At 34.2% G+C, this 14894-nt stretch overlaps 4 protein-coding genes across 6 annotated transcripts; 2 read left to right on the top strand and 2 right to left on the bottom strand.

The window, feature by feature from the left end:
• Nucleotides 1-68: 68 nt before the first annotated feature.
• LOC104704722 (putative zinc finger protein At1g68190) lies at nucleotides 69-2187 on the bottom strand. Its single transcript, XM_087458542.1, has 6 exons — nucleotides 2117-2187; nucleotides 1098-1371; nucleotides 664-930; nucleotides 399-602; nucleotides 233-315; nucleotides 69-135 (listed from the first exon to the last, which is right to left on the bottom strand). Exons 1-6 carry the CDS (start codon nucleotides 2185-2187, stop codon nucleotides 69-71), a joined length of 966 nt encoding a protein of 321 aa, XP_087314668.1.
• A 1242-nt stretch (nucleotides 2188-3429) lies between these two features.
• On the top strand, nucleotides 3430-9113 carry LOC104701409 (BTB/POZ domain-containing protein At1g67900). 3 transcript variants are annotated; one of them, XM_087458966.1, is made up of 5 exons: nucleotides 3430-3785; nucleotides 6689-6878; nucleotides 6964-7033; nucleotides 7140-8384; nucleotides 8469-9113. In XM_087458966.1, the coding sequence occupies exons 2-5, from the start codon at nucleotides 6820-6822 to the stop codon at nucleotides 8985-8987; spliced, it is 1893 nt and encodes a 630-aa protein (XP_087315092.1). In that variant the 5' UTR covers nucleotides 3430-3785; nucleotides 6689-6819; the 3' UTR covers nucleotides 8988-9113. The 3 variants fall into 3 exon arrangements, with proteins under 3 accessions (XP_087315092.1, XP_087315093.1, XP_087315094.1); XM_087458967.1 differs by lacking the exon at nucleotides 3430-3785 and adding an exon at nucleotides 6029-6207; XM_087458968.1 differs by lacking the exon at nucleotides 3430-3785 and adding an exon at nucleotides 6061-6297.
• Nucleotides 9114-10691: 1578 nt separating this feature from the next.
• On the bottom strand, nucleotides 10692-12597 carry LOC104701410 (uncharacterized). Its single transcript, XM_087458969.1, has 2 exons — nucleotides 12439-12597; nucleotides 10692-11072 (listed from the first exon to the last, which is right to left on the bottom strand). Exon 2 carries the CDS (start codon nucleotides 11057-11059, stop codon nucleotides 10799-10801), a length of 261 nt encoding a protein of 86 aa, XP_087315095.1. The 5' UTR covers nucleotides 11060-11072; nucleotides 12439-12597; the 3' UTR covers nucleotides 10692-10798.
• Nucleotides 12598-14240: 1643 nt separating this feature from the next.
• LOC109133128 (uncharacterized) lies at nucleotides 14241-14758 on the top strand. Its single transcript, XM_087458958.1, has one exon. It carries the CDS (start codon nucleotides 14383-14385, stop codon nucleotides 14584-14586), a length of 204 nt encoding a protein of 67 aa, XP_087315084.1. The 5' UTR covers nucleotides 14241-14382; the 3' UTR covers nucleotides 14587-14758.
• The last annotated feature ends 136 nt before the right edge of the window (nucleotides 14759-14894 follow it).

Consider the following 14894-nt stretch of genomic DNA (forward strand, 5'->3'; position numbering starts at 1 on the left):
CCTTTTGAAATATATAACAAGGTTGGTTGTTCCAAACAAGGTAACTGATGATGAATGAGGTTGTGTCTCTAAACAATCGGAAGTCTTTGATGAATGACAAGCTCATCAAGCAGGGTTGAAGATCTGCAGTAGTCACTGATGGAAATAAAAAGTTTCAGATACTTTACACACACACAAAAATAAAGGTATCGATACTAAGCCGTAAAAGAGCTTCAAAGAAAGTAAGCTATACAGTTCCAAGCAGCTAGCTCGTGCTGCATCAGTAGACAACTCTTTTTGCTCAAGGAAATTAAATAATCCAGAATAAGTCTTCATCTGAAACACATCAAAAGGTAAAGAGACCTTAGGTTATGAAATGAAAGTGCAATACCGATTTAGTATTAGAAGAGATTTCAAACCTTGCTTGACTTGTCTAAGGAAGAAACAAAGAACATGTTGTTACTGTCTGCAATCGGCTCTGGATGAGCTCCAAATTGCTCTTCATCAAAGTTTCTGAAAGTGAGATCAATGTCAGGTAAATGGAAGTCATCATATTCGCAAACGGTCTCTTCACAAACTCCAATGTCTTGTAGATTTTGATGCCACAACCGCAAGAAACAGAGCTAAGCTCATGTAACTAATGGTTCCACAATGAGACTATGTAATGTATAATATAAAATAAACCTGAATGTTCTTATTATATGGACTTTTGTATTCCCAAAAGGACTCACCAAGTGTAGAAGACGAGGAAAAGTGTGAAAAATCAACAATCAGCTCTTTTCCGGTCTGTGGAAGATCCTTTAACCGCTCTTTAGATTTCATTGGAAGCTCCAATGGAGATGGATCAGCTCGTTCTATTAAAGACAAACCATTATTCTCTTCCTTGAGCTGAAGTTTCTCCAATTCAAGAATCTGTTCCAAGACAAAACTAGCTTCTCTACACGGCGAGATCTATTCATCTACAAAGCTTAAACATATATACAAAACAACCAAGAGCATATGGCCTAGTGGTTTTATCGAGTGGGTTGAGGACTCTTCCTATAAATCAAGATCGTTGTGGTTCCCTCTTGGTCTACTGTCATGTAGTAACGAATCTATATACAAAACAAGATTCACACCTTGTTCATCTCGGATCGTCCCTTAGGTTTAACCATTCGTAAAGATTCCTCTAACGAAAAATCATCATCATCCATAACTCGAAAACCCCACACAACCGCGAAATATCTAGTACGAGGACACCCGGTGTAGTACGCCACATCATCCCTTCTATGATGCTCAGAAGAGACACCACCACCAACATGGAACTTATCGTTACATCCATGGCAAAGAAACATTCTATGGTCAAAACATCGAACAACACAAGGCTGGTCCTTACAAGAATCACATAAACCGCTCGATCATTTGCAGAACTCGTTGATGGAATGGTTTTAACATTGACTGGTAAAATGTCTTTTGTTTAGAGTGTCTAACAAGTATTCTTCTTTTTAGTCATACACAAGTTTTTTCAAATTTAAATTTTTAGATCTTCAATTAGGTGTTCTACCATTAAAGTATAGAAAAATTAATGGATATTCTTAAGTATCTAAATTTTGAGATTTGCATTTTTCAGTTATAAATATAGTTGGATCCCACCATTGGAGATGATCTAACATCTTTCTCGAAGTTTATTACAGATTATTAAGAATTCGTAATTATAATATTTGTTGCTTGATTTGATTTTGCATATGCATGTTGTTACGTCTTCGAACTGTTGCAATTGCATACATTTGACACCAATCATATAAAGTATTTTGTACATTAAAAAAACTCTGTATAGGCCGCACATTTTAATACGTATAAAACGTATAAAAACAACTTGGCTCGGACTAGCATATTAAGTTAAGAGATAGATTGCATGAACATGAGACACTCGGGTATTGTCACGTATTTTTAGTTTTACTGTTGTTTATGTCTCTTACACATGCATATTGGCAGAATGAACATTTGTTTGCGCTATGTTTATCTATCTTTTTGAGAACGACGAATCAATCACAGATTTGATCTCCTAATACGTAAGAAGAAGATAAGGTTTACATAATTAAGATGAATTAGTCTAAATTTTCTAAGGTGTCTTGTTTCTTTAGAGAAACCCTTAGACCATTTCCATTGGAAGATTCTTTCCACAGTCACTTGAGAAACGATTCTCAGATCAAACAAGACATGTGTCATTTGTTCAGTAGAATAAAAATTAATAAATAAATAAATAATAATAATTTGTAAAAAAAAAAAAAAATTATTTTACGTTCAGCCGTCACTCCAGTAATGATGCCCTTAGACCACCCTTAAGGGTAAGAGTGATTTAACTATTTCCAAACTATGATTAGCAACTTAAAAAGATTTTGGGTTATATGACATGAAGGCCGTGTCATCAACGATATTTTCTATTTGTATCAATTGGCCATGTAACTAGGCATCCCGGTAACACATGCCGAAAATAATCTTATCCATCTAGTAGTTCGAATCGCTACAAGATATGGTCAAATCAATCATCTCTCGTATTAGTTTGAGAAATTATAAATAAATAAAGTGTTTCCATAACAGGTTCACCTAATTAAGTAGTTACACGTCATAGTGATTCACCCAAACAATTTTATACATGTCCCTAAATGATTCGTCCAAGCATAAGTTTTAGCCAAAATCGTTTCTCCTCTCCTATCCTTCACTTCACGAGTTTGCGAGAACGGGCTCCACGAGAGGAGCATGATGTTGTTTGAGCTAGTTTCAGTGACTTCATATTCTTGGGGCAACTAAATGTTGCGTGCAAACTCATTTTGTGGTAAGATATATTGTTAAGCTTATTTATCAAACATTTTTTTTTGAAGTAATAACCAAATTAAAAATTCATCTTCTAAATGCTTCCAAACAACTTAAATCATCATATATCCATTTTATCTCCTTCACAGGTAAGACAGCAAATTTGGCCAAAACTAAATAAATAAAATACGAGATCTATCATCTATACAAGGAGGAGTACAAAATCCAGCTCAGCTCCAATCGTGGAGGATCTCTAATTGGGACATACTGGATCCCACAGCCACAAAGGGACCACCCAAAGCAGGCACTGTCGGCCAAAGACACCCACTCGGGTTACATTAACATTTAATCAAATAAAATCAAAAATCACACAAAATCTCTTCGTCTTCTTTCACACGTAGAGTTGACATCACGACAGTAACCTTTGATGCAATCCCCAAAACACCCTTGTTTGTACCACGTTAATATCCACAATGCCATTGGCCCCCTCTAGCCCTCGTCCTTAAGTGGCCACTGATTGATCCAAGACAGTCTCTCGTCACACTCATAGGTCGACAATACCGGTCCTAAGCCGTGACGGGTTTTATATTTGTGTTCCCTCAACCACCGGTGCTAGTTTGGGAGTTTAAACGAACCGACTCTGACAAGTCATGAGACATTGTTGTTTGTATCATAAGTCTTGTGCTTTCTAACTTAAGCCATATATATCATCTTTGGCTCTATCAAAGACAAAATTTATATATATATTTATATATATATTTATATCTTTTGTTAAGCTTCATTTCAACGCACACTTCTCCTCATTTGGTAATAAAAACAAAGATCAACTTTCTTCTGCATCATCATCTCTCTCCACAATATAAGTTTTTTTTTTCCGTTAAATCGAGAGATTCTATACCAAAGTCCATACATCTTTTCACTGAACGAATTTTAAGTTTTGAACCATAGTTTGTACAACAAAACCTTTCTGGGAAGGAAACAACAACAAATATAGCTACATACGATTGGCCATTGTAAGTTTCCTTAACGTTTTTGAAAACTGATTTTTTTTCTTTTTGAATTTTTTGGTTTGTGATGATATTTTGAAGCATTGCATCAAAAGTGGAATGCTTTTGATCTTTATCATCCAATAAATGTTATGTGTTGGGGAAGCTTAATCGAGAAAAGGATATATATCTTTCTTTAAACCTATGATTTCTACTAAGATTGAGATCATGTATATTATGGCAGTGATTGGTAACACAAACAAAGTATTACAAGTTGTACATTTTGAATTTTTACCAATCACAAAAACTTTACCAAAAATCTTATTAAAAGTTTTAGTCTCAGCTTTTTTATACAGCTCTTTCTTGCAGCTTTGCACTATTCCGTAAAAACTTACAGCTTTGACTACGTTACCGATCAAACTCTATAATTTTTCCCCCTTAAATTTAGACATATGATGAAATAGAAACCTCGATGACAAGAATCAAATGAAACGGAAAGATGATATATTAATATATAAGTGAACTCCACTTGAACTGTTAAAAGTGTCAACCCATCAAATATAGGACCTATTTCTCTAGACCGTATAGTTAATGTTAGGCTCCCTAACTTTTAGTCTTGACCAGAATTCACACGAATCAATCTTATATTATGCAGATATATTTGTTCTTTTTGTAAACTTCAAAAGAAAGGGTAGAATGCAATCTGCATTATTTCAGTCAAAAGTAATTATTTGCAGAGAGATGATCAAGTTTACTAACATTTTGTCTTTCTTTCAAAAGTAACCTACTCTCAATGATTTGCTATGAGCATGCCTACACTTTAGTCTTGATAATACTATAGCATACATGGGTAAATTCGCCATTTTCCTCTATGTTTTATATATTCATATCTAAAAAGGAAAGATGTGAGAAAGACAATGCGACATTTGTTATTCATCCATCACCTTTCATTCACATACATCTTTATTTGCTTATGATATTTATAAATGCATATACTATATATTTTTCTCTACTTTCTTCATAAAGTGTGTACACTCATTAAAGACTAGACGAAAAAAGAGGTTATTGTCGATTTCATTGTCGCACTTTGATATTATAACCTCTTTGATAAGATGAGGTGTATGGACTATATGGCTGCTTAAAATCCAATCTTTTTATAATGGTTTAATGATTTTTAATTTTATTTTTATAATAAAAATAAATAAAAACAAAAAGTAAATTACATGAAATGTCAAATGTATTTTAAGAGGTAAGAACGATGACAAAAAATGTAAATTAGGAGGAGAACGTAAATGGCAAATTATAGTGCCTTATTTGACTTGGACGTAAAACCGATGTGGACCAATTTCATTATAGAACAATAATATTATTGATATCAATTTAGTATTCACACTCTCGCTCGTGTCATGTCATTTTCATAAATATACATGTTATATATCACCAAGCAATTAAATACATATATCACGTTTTTCTGTTTAATTGGTTATATATTTACATATCCCATTGATATACACTGATCAGTACTGTTCACATTAAACACTACTTGGCACTATATATACTTGGTATATATTTTAATTATGAAAAACAATCCAGTTACAATATAAGAACAATAAATTCAAGAGCCCAATAGATGTAATGTAAGAAAGCTGTGTTACATATACTTTTTATCTGGAGCCAATTCAACATTATTAAATCATAAATTCTAACCTAACAATAGTCCACGATATACTACTATCAAATAATCATAAGTTTTTCTACTATTCGTCTAGGTATGCAAAACATTCATTATCGTGTCTATTAGCATGCAAATTATATGTTTCTCGTACGTTAAACCTAAAAAAACAATGATTATTAGTATTTTTATCTTTTTTTTTTGCAAAAAGTAAGTTATTTTGCAAAATCGAGACGTCGCTACATCAAGTTGGAATTTTCTTTTCGCAAAGAAAAGTTTTGTATCACCACCATACATGGTACATGTAAATTCTAACATATCAATATATCACTATAGCAGTTTAAATACTAGAGATATTTTTATACAAATGTAAGTGTGAAGAAGAGTGAAAAAAAATAAAAATGATGAGGAAGAGAGAAGGTGGGGAATGAGCAGAAGCACGTGGGGTTGGTGATTCGCTTTGCACGCTGGCGAATAGCCCTTAGCACCATTTTTTACCCCAAAATACAAATTACAAAAAAAAAACAAAGAAAAACATCAGCAAAATTAATAATAATATTTTTGTATCAACAAAATCCCTACCTAGAATATAAAATATATATTAAAGAAGAAAGAACTTAACATAAAACAAGAAAAACAAAGAAAAGTTGTAAAGTAGATCACTCTGCTTTCTTTTGTTACTCTCTTTTAATCTTTGAATGATTGGTGAAGAGGGTTTTCTGGGAAATTTGCCTTAGCTACTACTAGCTAGAGAAAACATACACAAAGATATCTTAAGTGAGTGTTTGGTTCATATCCAAGTGAATATTTTCTTTTTTTTTTTCCCTTCTGGTTTATGCATGGGAATTGACGAACATGCTTGTTATGGTGTGTGAGTTTCGTTTGTTATCTTTTTGTGATTGATGGAACTTTGGGTGGGTTGTGATGTGTAGGATTATCTAAGTTTCTATCTTCTTTATCTCTCTTTTTTTCTTATATTGCATTGATTTTGATTCTTTTTGTTTGTATGTCCATATCAGATTGGGTATAAGGAATTTGATTGAATGGACATGAACTTTAGTTTTGGTGGCCTCAGTTTTTTTCTGGGTTTATATTTTTTTTCTTCTTTTTTTCCCTTTTTTCTATATATCTAACTAAAACCACTCACGACAATGACACAATCTCTTTAGAATAAAAAAAAAAAAATCTGACTTTTTTTTCCTCCAAGAAACAAAACTCTCAGACAACATTTTGATCTGTTTTTTGTCTGAACTTGCAGACAGGAGAGATTTGTCGGACCTGTTCTTCTTCAAGGTTTTGTGTCTTAGCAAAAGAAACCCTTTTTGGAGCTTCTCCATTATGCATAACAATTTCTGAAGATTTCAAGCTAATTACTATCGTAAATCAGCTATGAAGTTTATGAAACTTGGATCTCGTCCTGACACTTTCTACACTTCAGAGGATTTAAGGTAAAATAGTAACAAAAATTAGTAAAATCTTTTGGTTATATATGTTAAGTAAAAAGCTGAAAATTTGTTGCTTTGTTACTTGCAGATGTGTGTCTTCTGAAGTTTCCAGTGATTTTACAATTGAAGTGTCAGGAAGCAGATATCTTCTTCACAAGGTAATAACTAAACCTTTCTTGTTCTTGTTCTTGTTCTTGTTCTTGTTCTTGTTCTTGTTCTTGTTCTTGGAGATAGTTATTTCAATATTCTTCTCCTTGTCTACAGTTTCCACTACTCTCCAAATGCTTAAGGCTTCAGAGAATGTGCTCTGAATCTCCAGAATCCATCATCCAACTTCCAGAGTTCCCAGGAGGAGTGGAGGCTTTTGAGCTCTGTGCCAAGTTCTGCTACGGAATAACGATAACGATCAGTGCTTACAACATCGTAGCAGCGAGATGTGCAGCAGAGTATCTTCAGATGTCAGAGGAAGTGGAGAAAGGTAACTTGGTGTACAAGCTTGAAGTCTTCTTGAACTCTTGTACCCTTAATGGATGGAGAGACTCCATAGTCACACTTCAGACCACAAAGGCATTTCCTCTGTGGTCTGAAGATCTAGCCATCACCAGTAGGTGCATTGAAGCTATAGCCTCTAAGGTCTTGTCTCATCCATCCAAAGTGTCTCTCTCACATAGTCATTCAAGGAGGGTTAGGGATGATGACATGTCCTCTAACAGAGCCGCTGTTTTGAGCAGAGGATGGTGGGCTGAAGATATCGCGGAGTTAGGGATAGATCTTTATTGGAGGACTATGATTGCTATTAAATCTGGTGGCAAGGTAAAGGCAAGTCTTATAGGTGATGCCCTTAGAGTTTACGCTTCTAAATGGCTTCCTACTTTACAAAGAAACAGGAAACTAGTCGGTAAGAAAACGGATTCTGACTCAGATTCGGATACGGATACTTCATCGAAGAATAGGTTGTTGTTGGAATCCATTATTAGCTTGCTTCCTGCTGAGAAAGGCGCGGTTTCTTGCAGTTTCTTGCTTAAACTCTTGAAAGCAGCAAATATCTTAAACGCATCAACTTCTTCCAAAATGGAACTAGCGAGAAGAGTAGCTCTTCAGCTAGAAGAAGCAACGGTTAGCGATTTGTTAATACCTCCGATGTCATACAAATCAGAAATGTTATACGATGTGGACATTGTCGCGACTATCTTGGAACAGTTTATGGTCCAAGGACAGGCTAGTCCACCAACAAGCCCTATAAGAGGTAAAAAGGGAATGATGGATAGAAGAAGAAGATCTCGTTCGGCTGAGAATATTGATCTTGAGTTCCAAGAGAGTAGGAGATCATCCTCTGCCTCTCATAGCTCAAAGCTTAAGGTAGCTAAGCTTGTGGATGGATATCTCCAACAGATTGCTAGAGACGTGAATCTACCGCTCTCGAAGTTTGTTACGTTAGCTGAGAGTGTCCCTGAGTTCTCAAGACTTGATCATGATGATCTCTACAGAGCCATTGACATATATCTCAAGGTTCAGTTCTTATCCTTGTACCATATACTAAACGAATGATCTTGCGATTTTTATCTAATTGATGTGTGTCACTGTTGTTTGCAGGCTCACAAGAATTTGAATAAATCAGAAAGGAAGAGAGTTTGTAGAGTATTGGACTGCAAGAAACTGTCAATGGAAGCGTGTATGCACGCGGCGCAGAACGAGATGCTTCCATTGAGAGTAGTGGTCCAAGTCCTCTTCTACGAGCAGGCACGAGCCGCTGCAGCAACGAACAACGGTGAAGGCAAGATGACCGAATTGCCAAGCAACATCAAAGCACTCCTAGCTGCACACAACATCGACCCTTCTAACCCAAATGCAGCCGCTTTCAGCACGACAACAAGCATGGCAGCACCGGACGATCAATGGAGCGTCTCGGGTCTCAAATCACCTAAATCAAAGCTCTCAGGGACACTAAGAAGCAAGCTAGCTGAAGATGAAGAGGTAGACGAGAGGTTCATGAACCAAGACGGAGGAAGAACTCCGTCTCGGTTTAAGGCCTTTTGTGCAATCCCTGGCCGTCCCAAGAAGATGTTCAGCAAGTTTTTGTCCATCAACAGAAACTCCAACGTCAAAAACTAAATTTACAAAACTGTTATTTAGGTATCTTAGAGTAAAAGAAAGAAAATGTTAAAACCTCGCTTCACTCTTTGTAACTTCATTGAAATCTCCAAGATGATAAATAATATTGTTATAAGAAATTAAAAATCATAGTTGGATTCTTATGAGACACATGTTTAGGTTCGAAGAAAGGTCAAAGAAAATGACCTGAGGATATTTTTTGGTTTTGAACTTTGATTATTCTAAAATTTGTGAAAGAGTAAAAGTCAAAAATCTTCCTCTTCTGTCTCTGTTGGCTGCTACTGGTTATGATTAGTACATATCTCCAATTTATTCCTTGTTGTCGTATTCATTACACCCAAAAATAAAAAGATCATGTTCATAATTCACTAGGAAAAAGTTTTAGGTTTCAAAATATTTTACATTTTTTGAATAATAATTTGCACTTATTTGTTTAGACAGGATATCTTAACAAACTTGGATTTGATATGCATTAAGTTTACATATCACGATTTACTTTCTATAATAATGTCACCTATCACATGGCTCTCTCTCACTAAACAAGTTTCCAAGTTTTTGTACTAACCTCCAACTATTTCTAACAAGAATTCTTGATTTCAAATCATTCTTGTTCAACAACAACTTCCATTTACGGATCTCACCTAATCAGTTGATGTTTTCACCTTTTTGAAACTTAATTCATTTATAATCTGTTATCAGAAAGAAAAATTATGGAAAAAAATGATTTATTTGACTGAGACATGTAATCTAGTAGTTCCTATTTGTGTCGTCGCTATATCACCATCAAAAAAACAAATTTGCAGTATGTTACTGACAAAAAACTTAGATAAATATAAAATTGTGGTTGTCTTTGGTAAAACATAAAGAGAGTGTTGGTTGGATCCAAAACTTATTTGAGTATGAGAAAGTATTAGATCGGATTTGGCATCTGAAATAAATAGTGTTTATACTTTATACTAGCTATCTACCAATATGGGAAAATTCTTTACAAATCTACTTCATTATACACTATGGTGTTTTCACATTCCATACCAAACAAAAAAGTGAAAAACATAGCACCGCCCAAATTAAAGAGACAACATGGGCTCTTCGTGATAAAACGATTTCGACTGTTTCAAAATTAAACCAACAAGCATTATTCGTATTCATTTCCTCTTCCACATTTTATGACACATCCATCAATGTTTCTCTTTCAATCAACAGATTTTTTTTTTCTTTTCACTTTTTTCACTTTTTGGAAGAAAATAAATTTACAAGCATTTCTCAAAGTTGTCATGGCTTTGTAGTCTTTTGAAAGATGAGTCATGACTCATGAGTAGTACTTTGATTGATTTGCCAATCTAGCACCAAGCCATGTCTGTTTTGTAACTGTCTCTCATTATTTGATTATCTGCCCTTTGAGATGACTTAAGAGACCAAAATATATATAGTCAATACACTACAAGATTGGGACCTTCTTGTATATAGATATTTCATTGTATTAATCATATAAAGTTACAAATAAGGTTCGACTTCAGTCTCTACTCACTAACCCTCGGATATGTACTATTTATATATATGAGTACGCTAATTACTTCTAAATTTCTAATACGATCAGCTCCCTGAAAGTTGCATCCAAGTTTCTCTTGTGAACATTTTTTAATCTCTTCCCAAAGAGAATGGAACTTGAGTTTTATTCATCTTTTTTAGAAAAGACCAGCTCAAGGTTACAATGCATATTGTTGAAAAAAACCTAATGCTCCACATATTGATTAAATTACAAGTTACAACAAGCAATTGCAATGCCCTTGATCCATGTATCATGGATGAATCTATTTAGCGGCTCCAGGGTAATCCACTGGCTTGGATGAAAGATCCGATAGAGATGCAGCCTCGATACTCTTGGTACGTGGCAGTGAAAGACTTCGGTGCATCCTACACCGGAAAGAACCAGGGTGAGTGGTTGGCGAGCAAAGGCAATTGGTCTTATTCATACTTGTCTGACGGGTTAGCCCGCCGGAGCCACCTGCTTCTGCCGCAGAATTGCCATCAGCAGGAATTTCAACCTTCATAGTTCTTTTGTCGTTTCCCATTTCCTGACTTTCGCTAACGAGTCATGAGCGATATAAAGAGTTAATCTACTAGAAACCATTTACCAAGGCGTTTCACCATGGGCAGATCTAGACAATAAGCAGGTGGGGCACGTGCCCTATACTATTTTTTAAAAATTAGCTAATGGTTATCTGTAGTTATGTCCTTCAGCTCATTTGGCAAATAGGCACCCATGAGAATCATGCGGTTGGGAGTTTCAACCCTTTTTGCCTCTTTGTTCTATTTTATTTTTCTCTTTTTTGGGGTTACAATTTTATACTTGTTCTATGTCTTTGTTAGTCATTTCCTTTTAATTCCTTTTTTGCCTACTAGATGTATTTTGCGTTTTCTTTATTCTATTTAATTTTATTTTTCTTTAGTAAATTTATATTTTAGTTTTGTTTAATTTTTCTATTTCTATTTTAATTTTTGAATAAATTATTTTTTACTGTACTATACTTAATTAATAAAATAATACTAAAACTAGCAAATTAGTAACATTAAAACTATTATTAGTTTATAAATAATTTATTATTTTTTAGGGTTTAAGTTTGTGTGATATGGTTAGATAAAATCTAAATGTCTATTTTATACTGAATTGTAAGTTTGTAATTGTGTATTTTCTAATTAACATTTTTTAAATATATTTCTATACCAATAGAAAAATATACTTTTAAAACTTTGGCTCATTAAAGATGCAAATTCAAGTTATCAAAAAGATATTTTTAAATATGTTTTACTATATAGTTTTAATATTCTAAAAATATATGTTTTGTGCCCCAGTGAAAATATTTGTCTGGATCCGCCAGTGCGTTTCACTAAAACAATGTTTTCCTTAATGCGGTATAATCATCAAACCATGTAGTGAAAATGATTTACTAGACCACTTATTAAAGAGATCAGAAAAACATATTTTGCTTATAGTATATTGCTTTTACGTTACGTTTTAGTACAATAAAAATGAGATTTACCCAAGCGAGAAGCGAAAGTGTGAAACAATGTTTGAGCTTAATTAGTTTTTGGTTTTGTATTTACAAAGAAAAACTGACAGTTTTGGTATTATAGTTCTGATTATTTAACGTAATCAATTGGTCTCGTAACTAAAGTCTTAAGACTAACGTCTAAATTATGACTTAAACAAGGATAGCACAGAGATTGGATGTATTAAAAGAAAAATCACAAGAGTTTTTGTATACGCGGTTTGATTGATATTATGGATGCAATGCTTGAACCTAATTGCAAAACTGGTGGTTACACATCTCAAGACAACAAACCAAATCATTGAAGAAGAAATATGGAGATCTAACTAAGTAATAATAAGTTGAACAAAGAATATATAATACGTATCAGTGGGATCATTAACAGTAATGGATCGACATACCTACCTCTGTGATCTGTGTGGATGATCAAAGTTGAAGCTGAAGCGGAAACAATCCAAAAGGAGTTTTTATTCGTTTTTCTGAATCGTTCTTCTTCCAAATTTATATTCTCTTCTTCTTCCTTTGTGTTTTTAATTTGGGTCACCACGGGAATGATGATGCACTACAACATCAAAACCCAACTGTACACTTTTAATATTTTTTTCCCATAATGTTTCAACCATTCTTATCCCAAAAGCCCATCATTGATCATTGTGATTGAGTGGTCCCGCTCCTTTATTGTCTTTAGCGGCGTGTCTAAACCCGAGATTTATCCGGTGGTAGGGGACGGGTCCGATCAGATCATGAATCGTGTTAAAAAAAAATAACTGAGTTTGTATAATAAACACAAACTTGAATATTTTTCTTTCATAAACTAAAACTACAAAAAATGATATTTACATTTGAAGATATCAAAAGAAAATATTCTTAAAATAACATAAAATTTTCGATTTTCTATGTCAAATAAATAATTTCCATTTCTTTAAAATATTTATTTGATATTTTCGGATAAATTTAATCATAAATGAAACTCTACTTTATCGTTATTTAACTACAAAAAAAAATTTGAACATCAGAATATTAATATGATCACATTTTCAACACATTAATTCATGCTTTCATTTTTATATTATTTTAAAAACTAAAACCCGAAAGTAGTTGAACCTAATAATGTTTGAAAAAGACATGATAACTAAAACGACTAAATGTTTTTTTAAAAGTCCCTAAAACGCATAGAAATTTTTTACAACCAATTTACCAACCAAGATACTGGAATCTAGTTGGTCAGAAGAGATATCATATTTGTTTTTTGTAAAACCTATATTTGCCACATCGACATCTTTGGATAATACGAATCTTCATGTTCTGTTGGTCAAAATATAAAAGAAAGAACATTGTACACGACACAATACAAAAAAAAATACTTTTAATGATTGATCACCTTCGCAAGAGTTTATCCGCTAAAGCAAATGGTTTTAGTTGACTGGAGCTTACAGTCTAGATCACATCTAATCATTTGTGTCATATCCCGAGAGAGAAACTTGAGACTGATACCAAACTAAATTATAGCTCCAGTCCATCTTGTAGTCTAGACAATTAATATATCTCATGGACTCTCTCCGGCCGTAGTTATGAAATACAAAAGATTTGCTAAAATTAGCAATTTTATTTCCCTAGTGGTTATTGTGATTAAAAGTAAAAAAAATCGTCGTGGCTTATTGTCTTATTGAGAAGATAAGTCTAAGACACTGGAACTTAGCACCTTGTATGGGGCAATTCCATGAATGTCAAAGTGGACAATTTGATGATATGGACCAAAGCCGAGGAAAAATAATGGTAATCGAAACGTGTAAGCTTTAAGGCCAAAAAAAAAAAAGGAACACACGAGTGTAATGCGTTTGCATAAACTATTAACGAGTGATCAAAAGAAACGTCTCAAAAGGGATATCCACTAGAATCTTCTAATTGACCAACGACTTGAGTCCGTCCACATGGCAGCCTTTTTAGTCTCTCAACGTTTAAAACCCGACTCTTTCATTTATCCAATTTCCAATAACAAATCTTATTAAAACAAAGGTCAAATTTAAAGATATACGTTAGGAGACTCTTCACAAATGTTTCAACGTTACCGACACGTAACCAGAGTTCACCGAACACCGTCCTTCACGTTTTGTTTATAAAACAAGAGATAGGTAAAGATAGAAAGAGTCGTCTCTCTGAAATCACAAAACCCTTACTTTGTTTTTATATTCTGGAGTTGAGACTAATCTGGCGTTGCCCACCAAACCTAACTTCGCTTCTACTTCACACAAAACTCGTGTCGTCCTGTCTTGTACACAGAAGAACGTAGTTTATAAAGAGGTTCTCTTTTGTTTCTGTTTCTTTAGTCTCGGGTTTGAGTAGCGATGGAGAACAAGACCAATAATGGAAACGAGGACGGTCCAATAATACATAGCCAAGTGGTGAAGATAAAGAAAGAGTTTGAGAAGATAAGGCAACCGTCCCTGCAGCAGCCGAAGATGAGGAGGGTTCTTAGCGAGATCAAAAGGCGTCAACGTTCACGTTCTCCTCTCGGTTTAGGGGAGAGGTCTATTTCCGTTGGGAATTGATCCATGTTTGACTTTGTAATCGAGAGAGAGATGTAAAAAAAAACAACAGGTAGAGGTGGTTCCTAAAATAGTTGACAGGTTTTGTTGTATATATTTTGCTATGTAAAATACTCTTTGGTATGTATATGATGGATACGTCTCCCCTCTTTGCATAGTAAAACTCTGTTTAACTTTTCTTTCGATCTACCTTGCTCTGGTTTTAGTTTCCGGGTGTTTAACCGGTTGAAGCCAAAGTCAGACTTTGGGGAAGTTGGACCAGGTCTTTAGGAAACCAGGTCTTGAGTTTGAAGTTTGAACACAAGCCAGAG

Source organism: Camelina sativa, chromosome 7 (assembly GCF_030686135.1).
Source record: "Camelina sativa cultivar CO46 ecotype springtype chromosome 7, ASM3068613v1".
NCBI classification, from domain to species: domain Eukaryota; kingdom Viridiplantae; phylum Streptophyta; class Magnoliopsida; order Brassicales; family Brassicaceae; genus Camelina; species Camelina sativa.

Coding starts and splice junctions, on each gene's coding strand:
- LOC104704722 (XM_087458542.1), bottom strand. CDS start 2,187: ATGACACATGTCTTGTTTGATCTGAGAATCGTTTCTCAAGTGACTGTG. Junction 931..1,097: donor GACGATCCGAGATGAACAAG/GTGTGAATCTTG, acceptor GTAGATGAATAG/ATCTCGCCGTGTAGAGAAGC. Junction 136..232: donor CGAGCTAGCTGCTTGGAACT/GTATAGCTTACT, acceptor TATTTCCATCAG/TGACTACTGCAGATCTTCAA.
- LOC104701409 (XM_087458966.1), top strand. CDS start 6,820: ATGAAGTTTATGAAACTTGGATCTCGTCCTGACACTTTCTACACTTCA. Junction 7,034..7,139: donor GCAGATATCTTCTTCACAAG/GTAATAACTAAA, acceptor CCTTGTCTACAG/TTTCCACTACTCTCCAAATG. Junction 8,385..8,468: donor CCATTGACATATATCTCAAG/GTTCAGTTCTTA, acceptor TGTTGTTTGCAG/GCTCACAAGAATTTGAATAA.
- LOC109133128 (XM_087458958.1), top strand. CDS start 14,383: ATGGAGAACAAGACCAATAATGGAAACGAGGACGGTCCAATAATACAT.
- LOC104701410 (XM_087458969.1), bottom strand. CDS start 11,059: ATGGGAAACGACAAAAGAACTATGAAGGTTGAAATTCCTGCTGATGGC.